The following is a 17,053-nucleotide window of genomic DNA, read 5'->3' on the forward strand; positions in this document are numbered from 1 at the left end:
TTTTTCCGACCAGATGAGCAATATTTTTAGGTCGGATGAGCAATATTTTTAGGTCGGATGAGCAAAATTTTAATGTACCACCTGATTATCTCTGTACAAGTAAACAGGTACTTTAAAGGACAATTTAGATCACGTATATTTTCCCATTCTTTAGTTCTTCTTCATCCCCAGGTTTAATAGAGAAATATATTCAAGGAGAAAAAATCATTTTTTTCAAATTGACACAATTTGTCGCGACAAACAAAACAGCGTATAATAATGAAACCCATTATCGGAAACCCTAGGCCGAATTTAAAGAATTTGATTCGCGGCTTAAATATAAGTCGCGGTTCAAATTTTGTTGATTTCACTAAAATTTGTATTAAATTTTTCAAGATTTAAGCCGGCGCTAAATTTAAACCGGTTTTTTGGGAATTTTAGACGCGGCTTAAATTCATTAAATTTAAATACCGGTTAGGGGTAGTTTTGTAGATCCCAGTATTTGTTATAAAAAATATTATTTCATGACGTTTCATTACATTTTTTTTCTTGTTTTCTGATTTCTTAAATTAAAATCTACGCAAATGCATTGACCAGAAAAAGAAAACTCGGAAGTTTCGTTTAACGATACTCTCTCAAATTTCCGGCTCCGCGAAGTGTAAAAAAAATCACTAAAATAAGGCAGAAACTATAGATACAAAACATTAGAAAAGTATCAAATCACCCTCCTCCCCCTCTTGTCTTGCTTCCCTGCACTAAGTAAAACCAATAACACTAAAAATTAAATACACTGCTTTCTTCGAAAGAAGAATAACCTAACTCAACCCCCCCCCCCCCCCCCCACCCATTTAACGGCAACAGCAAGAGTGTTCTTTATATTAACGTACTAACCACTGCCCCTCCCCCCAACACCCCTTAGCTTCGATAGTACTCGGGAATTCCCAGTGAATCAAACAGAAGTGCAAAGAGAGATAGTGATGGGCAAATTTAAAAATGTAAAAAAATAATTGCAAAATTTCAAAAATCCAATGTATAATCAGGAAAAACCCCAAAATATAAAAATTCCATGTGCAAAAATCAATCAAAAATATTTAGTAATATATTATTTTTTTTACATTGTGTTTCAGTTTTACAAGGCCAAATTAGACAAAGCCAAATTGGCATTTCCACCCTCTCACATAAAATGTGCCCCCTCTCGCGAAAAATGTGCACCCTATCACGCAAAATTTGCACCCTCTCACACAAAATGTACAACCTCTCATGCAATATGTGTGGTGTGCACCCTCTCGCGCAACATGTGCACCATATCATGCAAAATGTGCACCCTCTCACGTAAAATGTGCATTGTGCACCCCCTAACGTAAAATGTGCACCATCTCACGGAAAATGTGCATTTTGCCAATTAGTCCTTTTTAGCGAAGCTACAAACACCAGAGCTGGTTGCATCTTACATGTTCAATGTAGGTTCTAGGGAGTGACCAGCAATGTAAGGTAGTTTAAATGAGAATGTAGTATTGCAGAGAAATGTTAAGAATTCATTTGAGACATATAAATCGTTTTAAAGATCTATAATTACTTATTTTGAGTGCAAAATCGACGTTCAAAATAATGAATTTAAGTGGCTACGTTTTGAGAATGTTTTTATAATTATTTAAGAACGACAAAAGAATGACATTCTTCAGTAAACTAATTACTTGTTTAGGAAATCGAAAATAAGTGATCTTATTCAGTTATCAGTTTCTGTAATCTTTCATTCTTAAACAAAAATGTTCTACAGATTTCCTGGAATTTTTATTGAAAAGACGACATTTGAAGAATTTGTAGAAATCTGCAAACAATTATTTATAAAGAATAAGAAAATCAATATAATGATAAAAAATAAAAAATAATTGATTCTAACATTGATTAATTGACAAATTTCTATTGAGAAATATGTTCCTAAACATCTAATTAATTTACTGTCAAATTTTTGATACATTTTTCGTCGTCCATATTTAATAATTAAAAGAAAAGATTTTCAAAACGCGACCCACCCAAAATGATTCCTGAATAAATTTTCCACAATAGTAATACTACATTCTCAGTTCAACTACCATTCTACCAACTTTAGGGGGAACAAAAAGTGTGAATTTGAAAAAAGGCATATTTCGAAAGCTAGGTTCTCTATCTTGTGAAATTAACAAAATAGAATGTTTTTAAAATGAACCAAAAAATAATGATGACTATCTCTGATAAGGAGTGCAATTCAATTACAACTGGAAACCCCAAATTAGGTTTCAAATCAAAGGGAAAGAGAGTTTACAGGTTAAAAAAGGAGGATATGGTCGATACGATAATAATATATTAATCTCAATACAAAACTATCTCTACCTCTTTGTTCTCTATTTAAAAAAGTTGAGTTTTGTTATTATGAAGCGTTAAGAGATTCCATCAAAGTTTTTAAATATATATTGATTATCTTCCTTATATTGTTCACAAATAAAGGTTTAAAGAATGGTACGGTTGTCAAATGGGAAACGCCACGTTTTGAATGGAAGATCAATTGTTAATGTCAGGGGCGTATTTAAGAATTTGTCCGGGGGGGGGGGCTTATATTTTTTCTTTCCAGGGGGGCTCAGCACCCGTTGGAGCCTGAAAAGCCCCTGACATTAATAGATTTCACTAATCCAAGAGGGGGATTAAATGAATCTATGTAAGACAGTCCCGGGAAAAAAAGTTTCTGAAAAAAAACCTGGAAATAAAAACTTTGGAAAAAAAGTCTTTTTTTCCTGAAATAGTATGGGGGCTGCCAATAAAGTCTCAGGAAATAAGATCTCAGGAAAAATAAAGAAGAAGAAGAAAATAAATCCGAGGAATAGAAAACCTAGAAAAACCAGGACTTTTTTCCATTGTGAATTTTGCATTTTCACTTGTTAGAGGACTTTTTTCCGAGGACTTTTTTGTATAAAATCATACTGGAGCCAGAAAAAAAATCCTAAAAAATAAAGTCTCGAATTGGTAGGACTTTATTTCCGGAGACTTTTTAGTAAAAGGACTTTTTTCCACAGGACTTTTTTAGTGTGAAATTTTAGGACTTTTTTCCGGAAACTTTTTTTCAAGGACTTTTTTGGCGGTTACCTGATAAATGTGTATGCAGTACCTTTTAATCAAAATCACAGAGTAGATATTGATAGAGGTGCAGTCACCAGCGTACCAAGTACAAAAAGCAAGCTGGACAAAACTGTACAATTTTAGAAAAATTGGGGCTGTTAGTGTACGTATTCTTAAAAACAATTTTTTTTACAGTGCTAATTTTATTTACTTTCTTATTTTTTGTTTACATTTTATGGGGAAAATATCTATATATATTTCATATTATTTAGTATTGATGTGTACGCCGGTATAATTCCTACTAAACATATGATAAACCCCTGCAGACTCTGCAGCATGTGTACTGTATGAACCCCACTTCTTCTTGGAATCCAGGTGTCGTGAGTTGATTTGGCTGAGTGTCTATTTTTGTCTATGATTAAAATGTTTTGATTTTTCTATCATTTGTTTACATGTTTACATAACAATGCATCTGATTGGCTCCTGTGCAAGCCAAGGAAAATATTCCTTCCTACTCAGCATGTCTAGCAGGGGAGTACACAATGTGGATTGAAGGGGGACTTCATTGGGCTAACCCAAGGAGTATGGAATAGAAGGGAGATACAATTGACCTGGACCGCCCTACCATATGATTATGTATGCTTTGCAGACGGTACTTAATTTGTATAAGAAATATTCAGAATAGGTTATTGTATACGTGGTAATTGTACATCAGACAAATATTTCTTATTCAAATGAAGTACCGTCTGCAAAGCGTGTATATAATCATGGTAGGGAGGGCCGCGTCAGTTGTATCTCCCTTCTATTTCATACTCCTTAATTTCTACCTAAATTGTAGGTTTATCTACTGTACAGATTGTATATGTATATCATAGATAGAGATGGGCATCGTTTTTTTTGGAAAGAATGACATTTTTCGTGAAAAAAGGTGTTTTTTAAAAGTAAAAAAAGATGGACGAACGAAATAAAAAAATGATAGTTTTTCAAAAACAAAAAAAAAAAACGAACTATCATTCGTTCGACAGATCTTGATTGTTTATGGACGATTTTGGTCGTTTTTTTAATAAATGAACCAATTTTCCTTTTTTTTGAACTACAGTTTTGTCTTTCTGAACGAATGATTTTTCCGAACACATTTTTTGAAAACAGTAGTTTGTTTACCAACTAATTTTAAGAAAAAAACTTTTGACAAACGAATGTTTTTTTGAATGAACGATTTTATTAAATTAACGATTGTTCTGAACAAGCGATATTACTGAACTAAAAATTTCAATGTATGATCGTTCAGTGAGAAAACAAACGAAATAGATGGAAAATGAACGATAATTTCGAGAACAAACTTAATCAATTATTTTTTGAATGATTGAAAAGAAAGGAACGAAATGGACCGTTCATGAACGAATAACGAACGAAATAAAAAAACTAACGCGCGCATTTCTAAATTCATAAACTTAATATTAAAGACTGCCTAACGAATAGATGTCAAAACGTTTTCAATTAAAAATATATTTTAATTTAACATTGAAGGAGCAGTCCTATATAGGTAATAGTTTCATATATACGGTGGTAGGCGATACTATCAATTTATAGAAGACAACTTTTTTTTAAGTTTTTATTGTTAACAAGCTTTTTACAAGTTTGCAAGTAATTAAAGAGGAGGTTTTTTAAATTTACAGTTTCCATTTGTTTGTATATTTTCATTCTTTCTAAAAGTTTGAAATCAAAAGTCACCTTCATTGTATTCATTATCGCCGTACGTAAACTTCATCTCTCCAACCTTACATCTAATCACGTTGGATTTATTTCGCTTAACATACAGTACATGGATGGAGAAAACAGAATTAGGTTATTTTTGACCCAGCTCGACATTTCGGCAGACTGTAATCACCAAAGAGCGGCCAGAGCCGGAAATATAAAAGAAGTATCGTTGGACGAAACTCTCGAGTTTCCTTTTAGGGGTCTTAAGGGGTCTATACATTTGTGTAGATTTGAAACAACAACAAAAAACTAGAATAAAGAGAAAAAATAAAACTAAATATATGAAGTAATTTTTTTTTATATTTCTAAATCTACACAATTGCTATACCTCATTCGTGAAACCCGGTTTCCGATACTGGGTTTCATAAGGATACCCTGTCTTAAGTTTTGGGCTCAGAGCTGTTCAAAAAAGAGGAGATGGACATATTATTGAATGTTTCAGGCTGCGGGCAAAAATTTTGTTTTTAAAAAGGAGGAAATTATTGATATTTTATTTTCTTTAAATATCTTTATATTAGATGGTCAGGATCGAGTATTGAATACAATGAATAATACATAAAATGTTTTTCTCGAAAAAAATATCAATATTTTCAAAAACATATTTTTCAATGTATACATACTAAGAACATAATATTACAAGAATAACAAATTGGATATATCAGAAGATATACTTTAGTTTCATTATGAAACTTATTTGTACATGAAGTAATATGAGTTGAATGAAAACACTTCACAGTTCATTAATAAATATTTTAAGCTTCATTAATAACTTATTATTATTAAAATAGTAATTAGTATGGTGGTAGGCTATTGTATTAATATGATAAAGACAACTTTTGATTTCAATTTTGATTTATATCAAGCTTTTAAACAACATGGATACACAAAAACATGGAAACAAAGAGAAGTTTTTATTTAAAAAAGCATCTCATCAATTACCTGTAAACTTGTAATTTCAAAAAAGCTTGTCAAAAATTAAAACTTAAATATAAAAGTTGTCTTCATTATATTAACATAATCGCCTATATACCACCGTAGTTTATTAAAATTAGAAATACATCTATTTAATTAAATTTATTAAAAAACACTCAGTTATTAAAAAAAAATTTTGCCTGATAAAGTTGAAATCTTTGCATTGAGGGTTGTTTGAAATTACGCTTTTACTTCCTTTAAATTAGCAATGATGCAAGAAAACATAATCTAATAACTTGCAATTAAATACATTGCAGGGTTCTCATTTCAGATCAAAACAAACTTTGGAATAATTTTCAACTGTCTGTTGTTCTATAATATGTACAATTTAGAATTTCACCCATTAGGATTTTTCCACAAATAATGATTACATAAAATTAATTCATGTTAAAAGCAGGTTTAAGTGAAATCTTGGGACACAATCTCATGTTTCATATAAACCATCTTGCACCATGCAATATATTATTGGTTAACAAGTGTCAAATAGTTAATTGATCTGAACCAGTGCAAGGATTTGTCGGTCCAGATTAACCGTATACTTAAAGGAATTTAGTCTTTGCCAAAAACTCAACGTTTTTAATCCCTATGTCTTCACCATTTGATTGTGTAAATCTTTGGTATTTCAAACTTAATTGTGCTAACATATGTAAGGTATACTATAGGTAACATTGGGTTACATAGATATAGGGGTTATAAAATCGGAGTTTGTGGCAAAGACTCATTCCTTTACTCGTATCAGCCCTTCTAGTAAATCCAGAGTGTAGTGGACCCAGCGCGTTTGATGGAAAAATTTAGATAAGCTGGATACAGTCGGAAACAGCATGTGTAAACTTTAAGTATTAATTCAAAAATTCTAAAAACTGATAAATATCTTTAATCCGTATGATTTGTTTTGAAATAAATATCTAACAAATTGAAGCTAGTTTACAAATCAAACAATTCTAAAACATCATCATCCCCCCGGGACAACTTTGGAGGGAACAGATCCATTTCATGAACAAAAGTGTCAGCCAACGATATTGTTTCATCGTCAAACATTCTGTCAAATAAGGTCACATGATCTGCCCATGCAGTAGTCCCTGATCTGTCCTAAAGAAACAATATCATAATTAATAATTTATTTATGCAGCAGATACGAAGATTTAAATTGTCAGAACTTGGCACTTTCTGATAAAAGAAGTCGAGAAGATCAAGCTAATACCTTGCCCGATCCACAACGGTACCCTTGTTACATTGTTACATTGGTATCTAATTAATACATGATTAGACAACGCGTTTAAGGGTACCGTTGTGAATCGGGTATTGCCAACTTTTCATGTAGAGTCACATTAAAATTTAGCTTACAATTCCTTAAATGGGAGGGGAATGATTAATTGTAATCACCTTTTCCAGTTCAGAACTTGAATTAATTGGGTCTTCAAGGTCAGGTGTAGTTGTCGGAGTGTCTCTCTTGATATTATTATGAGCATCTAAGCTTTCTTCGACTACTACAGGGTTGGAGGGAGACTGGGAAGAAAATGAAGATTCTACGGATCAGGTTTTTTTTAGATTGTCAAGCTCACATTGGTTAAGATTTTCGTAAAACAACAGGGAATCTTACCAGAACGTTTTTTGAAAATTTAAAATTTACAATCTAAAGAAATTCCTTCTGGCTTAATCAAGTATCTTGGCTGAAGAGGATCTATTGGAGATGGAAGAGGTTGATGTGGAGGTTGATGAATTGTTTGATGAAGTGGTTGATGAGGGTGCTGCAAAAGAAAAGGATCTGCTTGATTATGATGTAGCACACTACCCCCGCTCTCAACAATCTGAAACTGAAAATTATGAAATAATATTTTTAATTAATTTGTCATCGATGAATGTAATAAATTTTTCTGAGATTATATCATAGGGGTTTCATAATACTGAACTTGCATTCTAAAAGAGCTAAAGTTTTATCTTTCTACATATATTTTGCTTGTCTGAGTGTTTGTTTATATTAATTTAAACGTAGAAAACAGCTGAACCGATAGGGCTCAAAAGTTTTTGAGACAATTCACATAACCCCAGAATTTCAAAGTTTTGTCTCCAAAAAAATTGTTTTCGTAAAATTTGGAAAAAAATAAAAATGTGTCTCCAAAAAAACTTAGATTTTCGTATAACTTTGTAAATCCACGAAAACATATGATGAAAGCCTGGTTGAAAGCCGTCTTTATTACTTCATTAAAAAATATTGGTATATTAAATTTCGTATATTTTCACAGGATTTTAATCATACATACAAAGTATAATATTTGTAAGGTAGATTTTATAGTTAATTTAACGAGTTACTTTTCTAAATTTATAATTGAATATACGACATTTTAAAAATTCTGAAAAAATATGAATGTTCTAAGGAAACACCACTCACTTGTTTATACTTTCTTGTAGCCCTGGGCATATACATTTTGCAATTTAGAATTATAAAGCTCTTGTTTTTAGCTTTAATTTTTTAAGAAGTAATTGGCAAAATTCTCATTGATTTTATAGCTGAGCGTATGCTCACTTTAGATCACCTGTGATGGAGTAAAAATGTGACAAGAGAAATAATGAAAAAAAATTATTTTTTAAGGAATTAAAGTTTGTTTGTCCACTATTTTTCTGAAAAAAATAATGAAAGGTTTTGGTATAATTCTATTTAATTGGTTTTCCCAGGCTTTGAGATATAGTTAAAGGGACTGTAAAGGAAAAATGAAAGGGGTATTGGCTGAATTCTAATCACTTTAGCTCTTTATGATCGCGACCCTTGAAAGTTATATCTGACGTTTCTGTCTCGATAAATTGATATAAAACTGTGTTAAAGGAATTGAGTTTTTGCCACAAACTCTGAGTTTCTAATTTCAATATCGTTGCAACCCAATGTCGTAGACCTTTAATATTTCAAACTTTGAAAGAAATTAGATCAAATAATATAAGTTTTAAATATCAAAGGTTTACATCATAAGGCTGCAAAGATATAGGTTTTACAAAAAACTGAATTTGTGGCAAAGACTCAATTCTTTTATACGAAAATTCATATATATTCAATTTTACATAGAAATAGTAGGGTTATCTTACAAGAAAGCTGGGGAGTGATTCTTTTCAGTCGATAAGGATTTTTAAATTTGTTTATTTTGAAAAAAAGTTCCTTAGTTCGTATTCCTCGTCCCTTGTTCCTTATCTCTTGTTCCTTATCTCTTGTTTCTTATCCCTTGTTTTTTATCCCTTGTTTCTTATCCCTTATTTCTTATCCCTTGTTCCTTGTTTTTCTTTTTCTTTTACCCTTGTCTACTATAAACCTATTCTAATGTTTTTTGTCCCTTGTCCATTTGCATCTAGGTACACGCGCTGTCAAATGGCATTTGTCCCCCTTGTTCCTTTAACCCCTTGTTTCATTGTCCCTTGTCCTTTGGCCACAATTATTCCCTTGTCCCTCCCTACCTTTGGTTGATGAAGGATTGAGAGTAAGCGGATTGCTCTCATCATGGCTTCCTACAAACAATCACAGATGTTCAGGAGGCACTAATGGTGCCAAAACTTTGTGCAACTTGCAATGCAAACAAAAAAAAACTAAAGAGCAAAGCAAATCCTTTTAAACGAATTATAAGCAAAAACAAAACAAAAAAGCAAAGTGGTAGAAAGTGCTGATTTTATAAGTTAGGAAAAAAAGCTAAACAAACAAAAGTATATCAGTTAAGTATTATATAACAAAATAATAAGGGGTAATTGGTGAATTTTGAAAGTTTTTAAAAGGGATTTTTTCATAATATTTCTAAAGGCCATTAAAGATTATTGAAAAAAGTATGAGGGTTCAAATAAAAACTTTTTTTAAAGGAAAAGTATAGCAATATTTTCAAGTGTCCCTCCGGGGCACAGAGGACAAGCCCGCTGTTTTTCAACAATTCAAATGTTTTTTTTTAACTTAGATTTAGTTTTTAACAACAATTCATATCAAAATATTTATTTTTTGCTACTTCTGGAAAGTAAATATTAATATTTCTTAATTAAAAATTCAACAGGTTACAATTACAAGTGTTTCTTTAGATAAAAAGAATAAATCCCGAATCAATCCAAACTCAAAGATTTAAGGACACTGTTGTGAATCAGACATGCGGTTACTATACTGAGGGGAATATCGTTTTGAGGCCCCGTTTTTAAATACTTAACGTGGTGAGACTTTTGAGAGGCTTCACATCAATCTGAGACGGGAATCATATTTCAAACATTGCATCATTGCATGCAAGACAAGTCAGCTTTTTTACTCTGACCAACGATTAGATTTTTAGTTTTTTTTTTGTTAGAAAAAACCTTTTTCGTCAATTTTTTGATCAGAGGAAAAAGTTTGCAAAATCTAACTAAAAAGCAAACGCATCGAGAAAACATTTTATAATTTAATTAATGATTTAATTAAAGAATCTATCTGTCTAAAAACGAAACTCAAAACGTTGCCATCTCAAGTCGTGACACGCCACTCTACAAATGAATGAATCGCTCAATATAACGCCTACATTCCCTTTAACTTAAAATAATAACGTAATTCTTACAGTCTCTTTAAATTTCTAAATTTCGTAAGTCCCACAGCGGATTGCAGAATCACCTTCAAAGATAAAACAAATGTGTGATATGCCCCCCAAAAATGGAAAAAAATAGAATTAAATATGACTTAAATATCGAAACGTTTTTTTTCTGAATTTTGTGTAAAAACTTTTTTTATATTTAACAACAAGGTCAAATCCTGATATTTCAAACTGATTGCACATGCATGAGGATAACTCAGATAAAATACATTCTTTTAAATTTAAAAACTATTCAGATCACAATACGCTCAGACCAGAACACATGATTTTTAATCTTTTTTCTTGAAAGAAAAATCAATTCCTTAATGAAATTTTTTTATTGTCTTTATAATAAAACAAGACATTCATTTATATGTTGTGTATAGCCGGCCAAACGGTTGGGCTGACATTTTTTGTGAAAAGTCATGGGTGGCCGGGATGTGTTATAGGCTAAAATTTGTAATTATTCATGGGCAACGCCAGGCCCTTTAGTTTTATGTATTAATCTTATTTCGATAGTTTGAACTTTATCAAAGCTAGGCAGTACAGGGATACACGCGTATTCTTAACTCATTTCTATAGATTCAGTGAAAGATTAAATTCATTAAATTCACTTAAAAATGATGTATCCTGTTGAGCCTGTAAAAGAAATAAAACCAAACTGTGATGATGCACCCCTGAATTGTCTGTTGCGCTGGAGATCTTGATTTCAGTCCCACCGTTCCGATCTGGGAAAACCAAACCAAATATAAATATCACGGAACATGACGGAAGCAAGACGGTTGTCTGTAATTTTTGAAATTATTTGCGGCATTCATCCGTCAACCTTCTTTTACATTCACGAAATAAACACAAAATTCTCCTAGTTCTGGCATTTTCCAAATGTGGTCTGCCTTTTTGTGATGTCAATACTACTTAAATTAAACCAAAATCGTCGATTAAACAAAATTCTTCATAATATTTTGAAAGCCTCAACAAAAAAGCAAACTACATTTCGGAAATGCCAGACTAGGCGTATTTTGTGATAAAAAAGGTAATCATATATTTTACGGTTAAATTAAATCAATTTTAAAATGAAGATCTTGTGCTACGGCTGAGAAAATTCTTACCAATTTTAATTAATTTTGATTGCAAAATTTAAAATAAGGAGAAACTTTATTTTTAGTACATTAATTAATCATTTTTTATTTTTAAGCTCAGAACCTTATTAACAATTTTCAGATTTAATTCATTTTTTACTTGTTTTACATTAACTGATATTTTTGACTCTCAGACAATTTATTACATAACTATTTTGAAATTTATTCAGAGAGATTTTAAAGATAAAGTACAATTAATTTTTGTTTAATAAATGATATTGGTTCCTGTGTCTGTATATGAAGGGTAGATGACCATGTATGCAACTAGAACTACAAAACATGCTGCAAACACTAAAATTTTATTTTCATGTTTTTATTATTTTGTTATAAGCAGCAACTTCCCCAAGATATTTTCCCAAATGGCAACTTCCCAAATGTGCAATTTTCCAAGCGGCAAATTCCAAGTCTACCCAAGCCGCAGTGCATGGTCCCTTGTTAGTTCTAGCCGCAGTGATCAGCCCCAAGCCCAAGCCTCAGAAAGTCTGACCTAACCTTTTGGAAGTTGCTGCTTGGGAAATTGCATATTTGGGAAGTTGCCACTTGGTAAATTGTCACTTGAGAAGTCGCCCTTGGGAATTGCCTTTGGGAAAATACCTAACACCACAATTATAAGGAAGGTTTCAATGTAAATTTTTTAAAAATGGTTCTTTAAAATTACATCTAAAATCTCTTTTTTTATTTTTCAGTTATCGTTACATTTTTATTGTACTTCACCCACTTCCTATACCAGGTACAGGTTTTGGTGACAGATTGTACAGACATTTTATTGTTGCGTTGCTTGGATGTGTTGACCGGTCCTGAGCATTTTCCTTTTCAACACCACAAGAGTCGACCAGATGATATCTCCCACTGAACGTGTATACGAGGAACATACTTTGAGTTAATTTATTAAATGAAAATGTTTCCTGAGATGATGATGGAAAGTATAACGTAAAGTTGACGATTTTTCTCCTCAAAATCTAAACAAGGAGTTATATAAATGCTACAAACCTCCTGGGGAGGGGGCATAAACAAATAGATTATAGTACAATCGGTAGCAACTGAGAAATCATACCTTCCCCCTCCCCCCCCCCTTCCTGTCCACCCATTATTCATACCATACTTTCTTAATTTTTTACTCCTGTTGCAATCTTAATTTTTGTTTACATGAATAAAGAAATAAACACTTGTTAAAAGCAATAATTTAACTACTTACCACCTGCCAGTTTATCCAAGCTGCTATAAATAAAACTGGTTTTAAACAGCTGATACAAAAAAATGGCGGACATTATATTTCAAAATCTTCTAAAGTTATTAAAATACTAGTTTGGTTTAACGGTGAAAGATTATTAATTAACTTTATATTTCTGCTAAAAAATTTTGATATAAATTATTGTACAAATAGATTGATAAATTGATTCATAACTAAACCCTTAATTTGATTTAATGTTGATGATTTGTATAACTTATTTTTTCAATTGAGATTTCTCTACTTTTAAGTGGCTTGATCGCATTTCTGCTGCAGGAAACTAGGAGAGAATTATCATATTTCAAGCAACACTGTCCTCCTCATTTTTTATGGGATAAAGGTACCATGATTTGACACATTACTCTTTAAATGATGGCTCACATAAAATTTGTTTAAACTTGAGTTCCGAACAAAGAGAATAGAATATATATTAGAGTGGAATTTAGTAGAAAAAAGTGTAAAACGGCCATTTTGTTGTACTGTTTCCATACTGCAGGTGTACTTCACATATTTATGCTATACAACCTTTTGGGCCCTTGAACATCATTTTACAGAAAATCTAAAATTAATATTAAAAGAAAACCAAATTATGAAATAGGCTGGTTTCATAATTTACCAATGATCATTTCACATAAACTCTATGCCTTTCACTTTACAAACGATGATTTTCCGTTATAACAATAAATCAAATTTGTGAACATTTACATGATTTGTACACTTTGAACTCCCTTTCAGGCTGAAAGGGACTGACAAAATTCATACCGAGGGATTGTCTAAATTTCACTCTAATATATATTCTATTCTCTTTGGTTCCGAAATGTTTTAAAAATAAACCACCATATTAAGATTTTAAAAGTTAATTGTAAAACCCTCTTGAGAAGGCAAGTACAGCGTGAGAACAAAGAAATGCCAACGTTTCTTAAAGAAATTTTAACAAAAGATTAAACTTTCCTTTGATTTTTAATTTCTAAATGAATATAAATTTATCATATTTTATTTATTTTCATAAAGCTCATCTGCTTGCTTATAACTATAATATCATTGAAAGAATTCAAAGCTTAACATATGCCAACAATAAAAAGAACTCCATTTTTTACCCAACCATATACTAGAAATAGCCTTGGTGAGAATTCTAGATTGAAAACCTGAAAACTAAGAAACAGGGAGACATCATCAAAGCAACAATTCAGTTTCTCATGTTTATTGGACAATATGTCGTCTTCTTGATCCAGGGTTATAAAGTTCTTACTGTATCAACATATAGGTTTTCTTATGGAAAATTATAAATAATCAATATTATTTGATCTTACAGAATTCATTGTTTGAAATATCTGATCATTTAAGGATTATAAATTAGAGTTTGTGGCAAAGGCTCAATTCTATTATATTATTATAAATAATTAAATAAATATTATTTTTAAAAGAAACGTTATAACTTGCCCCCCCCCTGTCCCCTTAGAAAAAATGATTTCAGGGTTGATAAAATAAGAAGTTGAGAGTTGAGACCCGCAAACTTGAAAAATGATTTTAAAATTAAAAGTTATAAATATATTCCTTTAATTATTTACCTGATATTCAAATGTGTGAAGTTATCCATATCAGCCTGAGACTTTAAAATAAAAATATTTGAATTAGAAAATTCTTTTCAATGTGTGTAAAGTAAAAATCGTTGCATGTTTATTTGTTTGTTTGATCATAGCTCTTGAATTCCTTTATGTATAAGAATTCAGTTTTTGTCACAAACTCTGATTTTGTTATCCCTTTATCTTTGCATTTCAATGTCGGAGACCTTAGATATTTCAAACTATGAATTATTTTAGATCAAATAATGATAGTTTGAAATATCATAGGTTAACACCATCAGGTTGCAAATATATAGCGATTTGAAAATCAGAATTTGTGGCTAAAACTCAGTTCCTATATCCAGTAACATATTAAACAAACAAAAGTTTTTAATTCCAATGTATTTAGAGCGGTTCGCGTTTCTTTAGGTTTTAGATGTAACTTTTATGGAAGCATTTCTTCATTGTTCATTATAAAAAAGTGACAATGCTAGATTAAGCAGTTTTTTACATTTTTTTTGTGGATTTCTAAAATGTTGAAAAACCACCTCAAACTTGACGAAGGATAAGTTTAAACTAATGGAGCATTACTTGTACGACTTCATGACCTCAGAGTTCCTCTAGTTGGAGTTTACGCACAAGTATGAAAACAGTAAAGAAATTGAGTTTTTGCCAAAAATTCAAATCTTCTAATCTCTATATGTTTGCAATAATATGTTTTAGACCTTTGATATTTCAAACTATGAATTCTGTTAGATAAAATAGTCTAAGTTTGAAATATCAAAGGTTTACACCATCAGGTTGCAAATATATAGGAATTAGAAAATTTTAGTTTGTAGCAAAAAGTCAATTTCTTTGTACGGTTGCATAGAAGAATTTCAAACATTTTTGCTCGTCAATACGTGGAGTTTTAATTGCAATTTTCTTTAGTTTGACGTGGTCGATTTGTAGTAATCTATTATTGTCTTTGTTTTTATTTGTAAGATCGATCATAGCTCCTGAACTACTGTAAAGTAAAGTAAAAAATTATTTATTTATGAAATATAACAAAAACATTCAAAATAAAGTGTTTCAGGAGAAAATATTTAAAAACCTCTAAAAGTAGAGGTTGTGAGAATATTTCCCCACAATTCTAAAAAAATATAAAAATATAAATAAAAAGAAAAGGAAAGGATAAGGGGAAAGTTACATATTTATTGTTTACACTATATTTTATAGAAATTAGTGGTGGATTGTTAGTATTTTTCGACGATGAACTATAAACTTTTAGAAATAAAAATAATAGATTTATTTGTAATGTTTAAAAAAAAAGTAAAAAAGCTTTAAGGAGTGTGAAAGAGAGGTTCTATGAAAAACGGGCATTTTTAAGCATATTTATACTGGACCAATTTGCCTCAAATTTTTAGATTTTACCTTTTCGGCTTTTAGATTTGAAGAGAAACCAGGGATTTCATTTTTCGCATCTTTCTCTATTCATATTTGGTTATTCCTTTCGTTCTTTTTGGAACTTTTTGATATCTTCTGCAAAATATTCAGAAACTTTTGATAAAAAAACCTTCATTTTGAGACTTTTGATTCCAATATTTTGATCAGAATTGTCTACTGTATCAAATTGTCATTTGTCCAAAATTAATCATGATAGTTTAGCCCTACATACAATCCAATCTAAATGATAATTTGCTCTTAGCTCATATATAATAAATGTATATACAAGGTGTCCCATCATATTATATTAGATATATAATAAATGTATATACAGGGTGTCCCATATTATATTAGATCTTCTAAATTAAAATTTCTGGGACTTTAAGAAGAATAAATTTATCTTGAAAAATTGAAAAATAATATAAAAATTTTCTTGCAAATTTTTTTGAATATTATATGTTTATTTTGGCGTTAACCCTATTCCCGCTGGGGGGGGGGTCAATTTGACCCCCCCCTGTAGTTTTTTTTACATAACTCAAAAAGTATTGGTCTGAGGCTGTTGAAATTTTCTGACTTTTCTTACATACCCAAAGCCCTCCCTTTAGGCCTAAAACCGGGCTTTAATACTAACTGCCTGAGTCCTCAGGCACACTGCCTGAATGACTGCTTTTGCCTGTAGCAAACTAAATCTTTGTTTTGACCCACTTTCACTTGTCAGATTTTGATAAAATTTAGCTTTTTGGAAAGCCTATGACATAAGGAAACGGATTGCACAAGTTTTGCGAAAAAAAATTGCAAATTTTTTGCAAACAACCTGTCAAAGGAAATTTGCACATTTTTAGTTTTTCTTGATTAAAAATCAGGTTATTTAAAATTTTGCAAATATTTTTGCATATTTGAAATGGCATGATAAGGGCTTTTCAAAAATGTATAATTTGTCATTTTTTGGACAAATTTTTTTTGCAAACATTTTTACTATAAAACTGGATTTTGCAATAAAAAATTAAATTTTCGCAAATTTGCAAATTTTTTTGCAGATTCTAAAAGTAGAGCACAAGAGCTTTCTAATGATGTATCATTTGTCATATTTGGACATAAAACATGGGATTTAGAGGGGGGGGTCAAATTGACCCCCCCCCCCAGCGTATCCTGGTTTTCAAGTACCCCAGCGGGGATAGGGTTAAAGCTTGGAGATAATCTTATATGATATGATATGTGTCCGTTCTAGGTCGCCTGGACCAGATTGGCTGAATATTTTGATGTCTGTACCCTGGGGTTGACATAGGCTTAAAAAAATGCCATGTGCACTTTAGCTAAAATGTTAATTTAATACAAAGCACGGAAGTA

General features: G+C 31.1%; 1 protein-coding gene across 7 annotated transcripts; it reads right to left on the reverse strand.

Annotated features, from left to right (window-relative positions):
• Positions 1-6,423: 6,423 nt before the first annotated feature.
• LOC111708026 (uncharacterized) lies at positions 6,424-15,798 on the reverse strand. 7 transcript variants are annotated; one of them, XM_023481267.1, is made up of 10 exons: positions 15,695-15,798; positions 14,288-14,328; positions 12,690-12,706; positions 12,397-12,450; positions 11,717-11,782; positions 11,028-11,080; positions 9,238-9,288; positions 7,445-7,613; positions 7,183-7,325; positions 6,424-6,888 (listed from the first exon to the last, which is right to left on the reverse strand). In XM_023481267.1, the coding sequence occupies exons 2-10, from the start codon at positions 14,314-14,316 to the stop codon at positions 6,724-6,726; spliced, it is 747 nt and encodes a 248-aa protein (XP_023337035.1). In that variant the 5' UTR covers positions 14,317-14,328; positions 15,695-15,798; the 3' UTR covers positions 6,424-6,723. The 7 variants fall into 7 exon arrangements, with proteins under 7 accessions (XP_023337035.1, XP_023337032.1, XP_023337033.1 ...); XM_023481264.1 differs by having other exon boundaries at positions 12,687-12,706; XM_023481265.1 differs by having other exon boundaries at positions 12,690-12,709.
• Between the last annotated feature and the right edge of the window lie 1,255 nt (positions 15,799-17,053).

This window comes from Eurytemora carolleeae, unplaced genomic scaffold (genome assembly GCF_000591075.1).
Source record: "Eurytemora carolleeae unplaced genomic scaffold, Eaff_2.0 scaffold5, whole genome shotgun sequence".
Taxonomy (NCBI): domain Eukaryota; kingdom Metazoa; phylum Arthropoda; class Copepoda; order Calanoida; family Temoridae; genus Eurytemora; species Eurytemora carolleeae.

Coding starts and splice junctions, on each gene's coding strand:
- LOC111708026 (XM_023481263.1), bottom strand. CDS start 14,316: ATGGATAACTTCACACATTTGAATATCAG. Junction 9,289..11,027: donor GCGCAACAGACAATTCAGGG/GTGCATCATCAC, acceptor GATTGTTTGTAG/GAAGCCATGATGAGAGCAAT. Junction 7,326..7,444: donor ATACTTGATTAAGCCAGAAG/GAATTTCTTTAG, acceptor CCTGATCCGTAG/AATCTTCATTTTCTTCCCAG.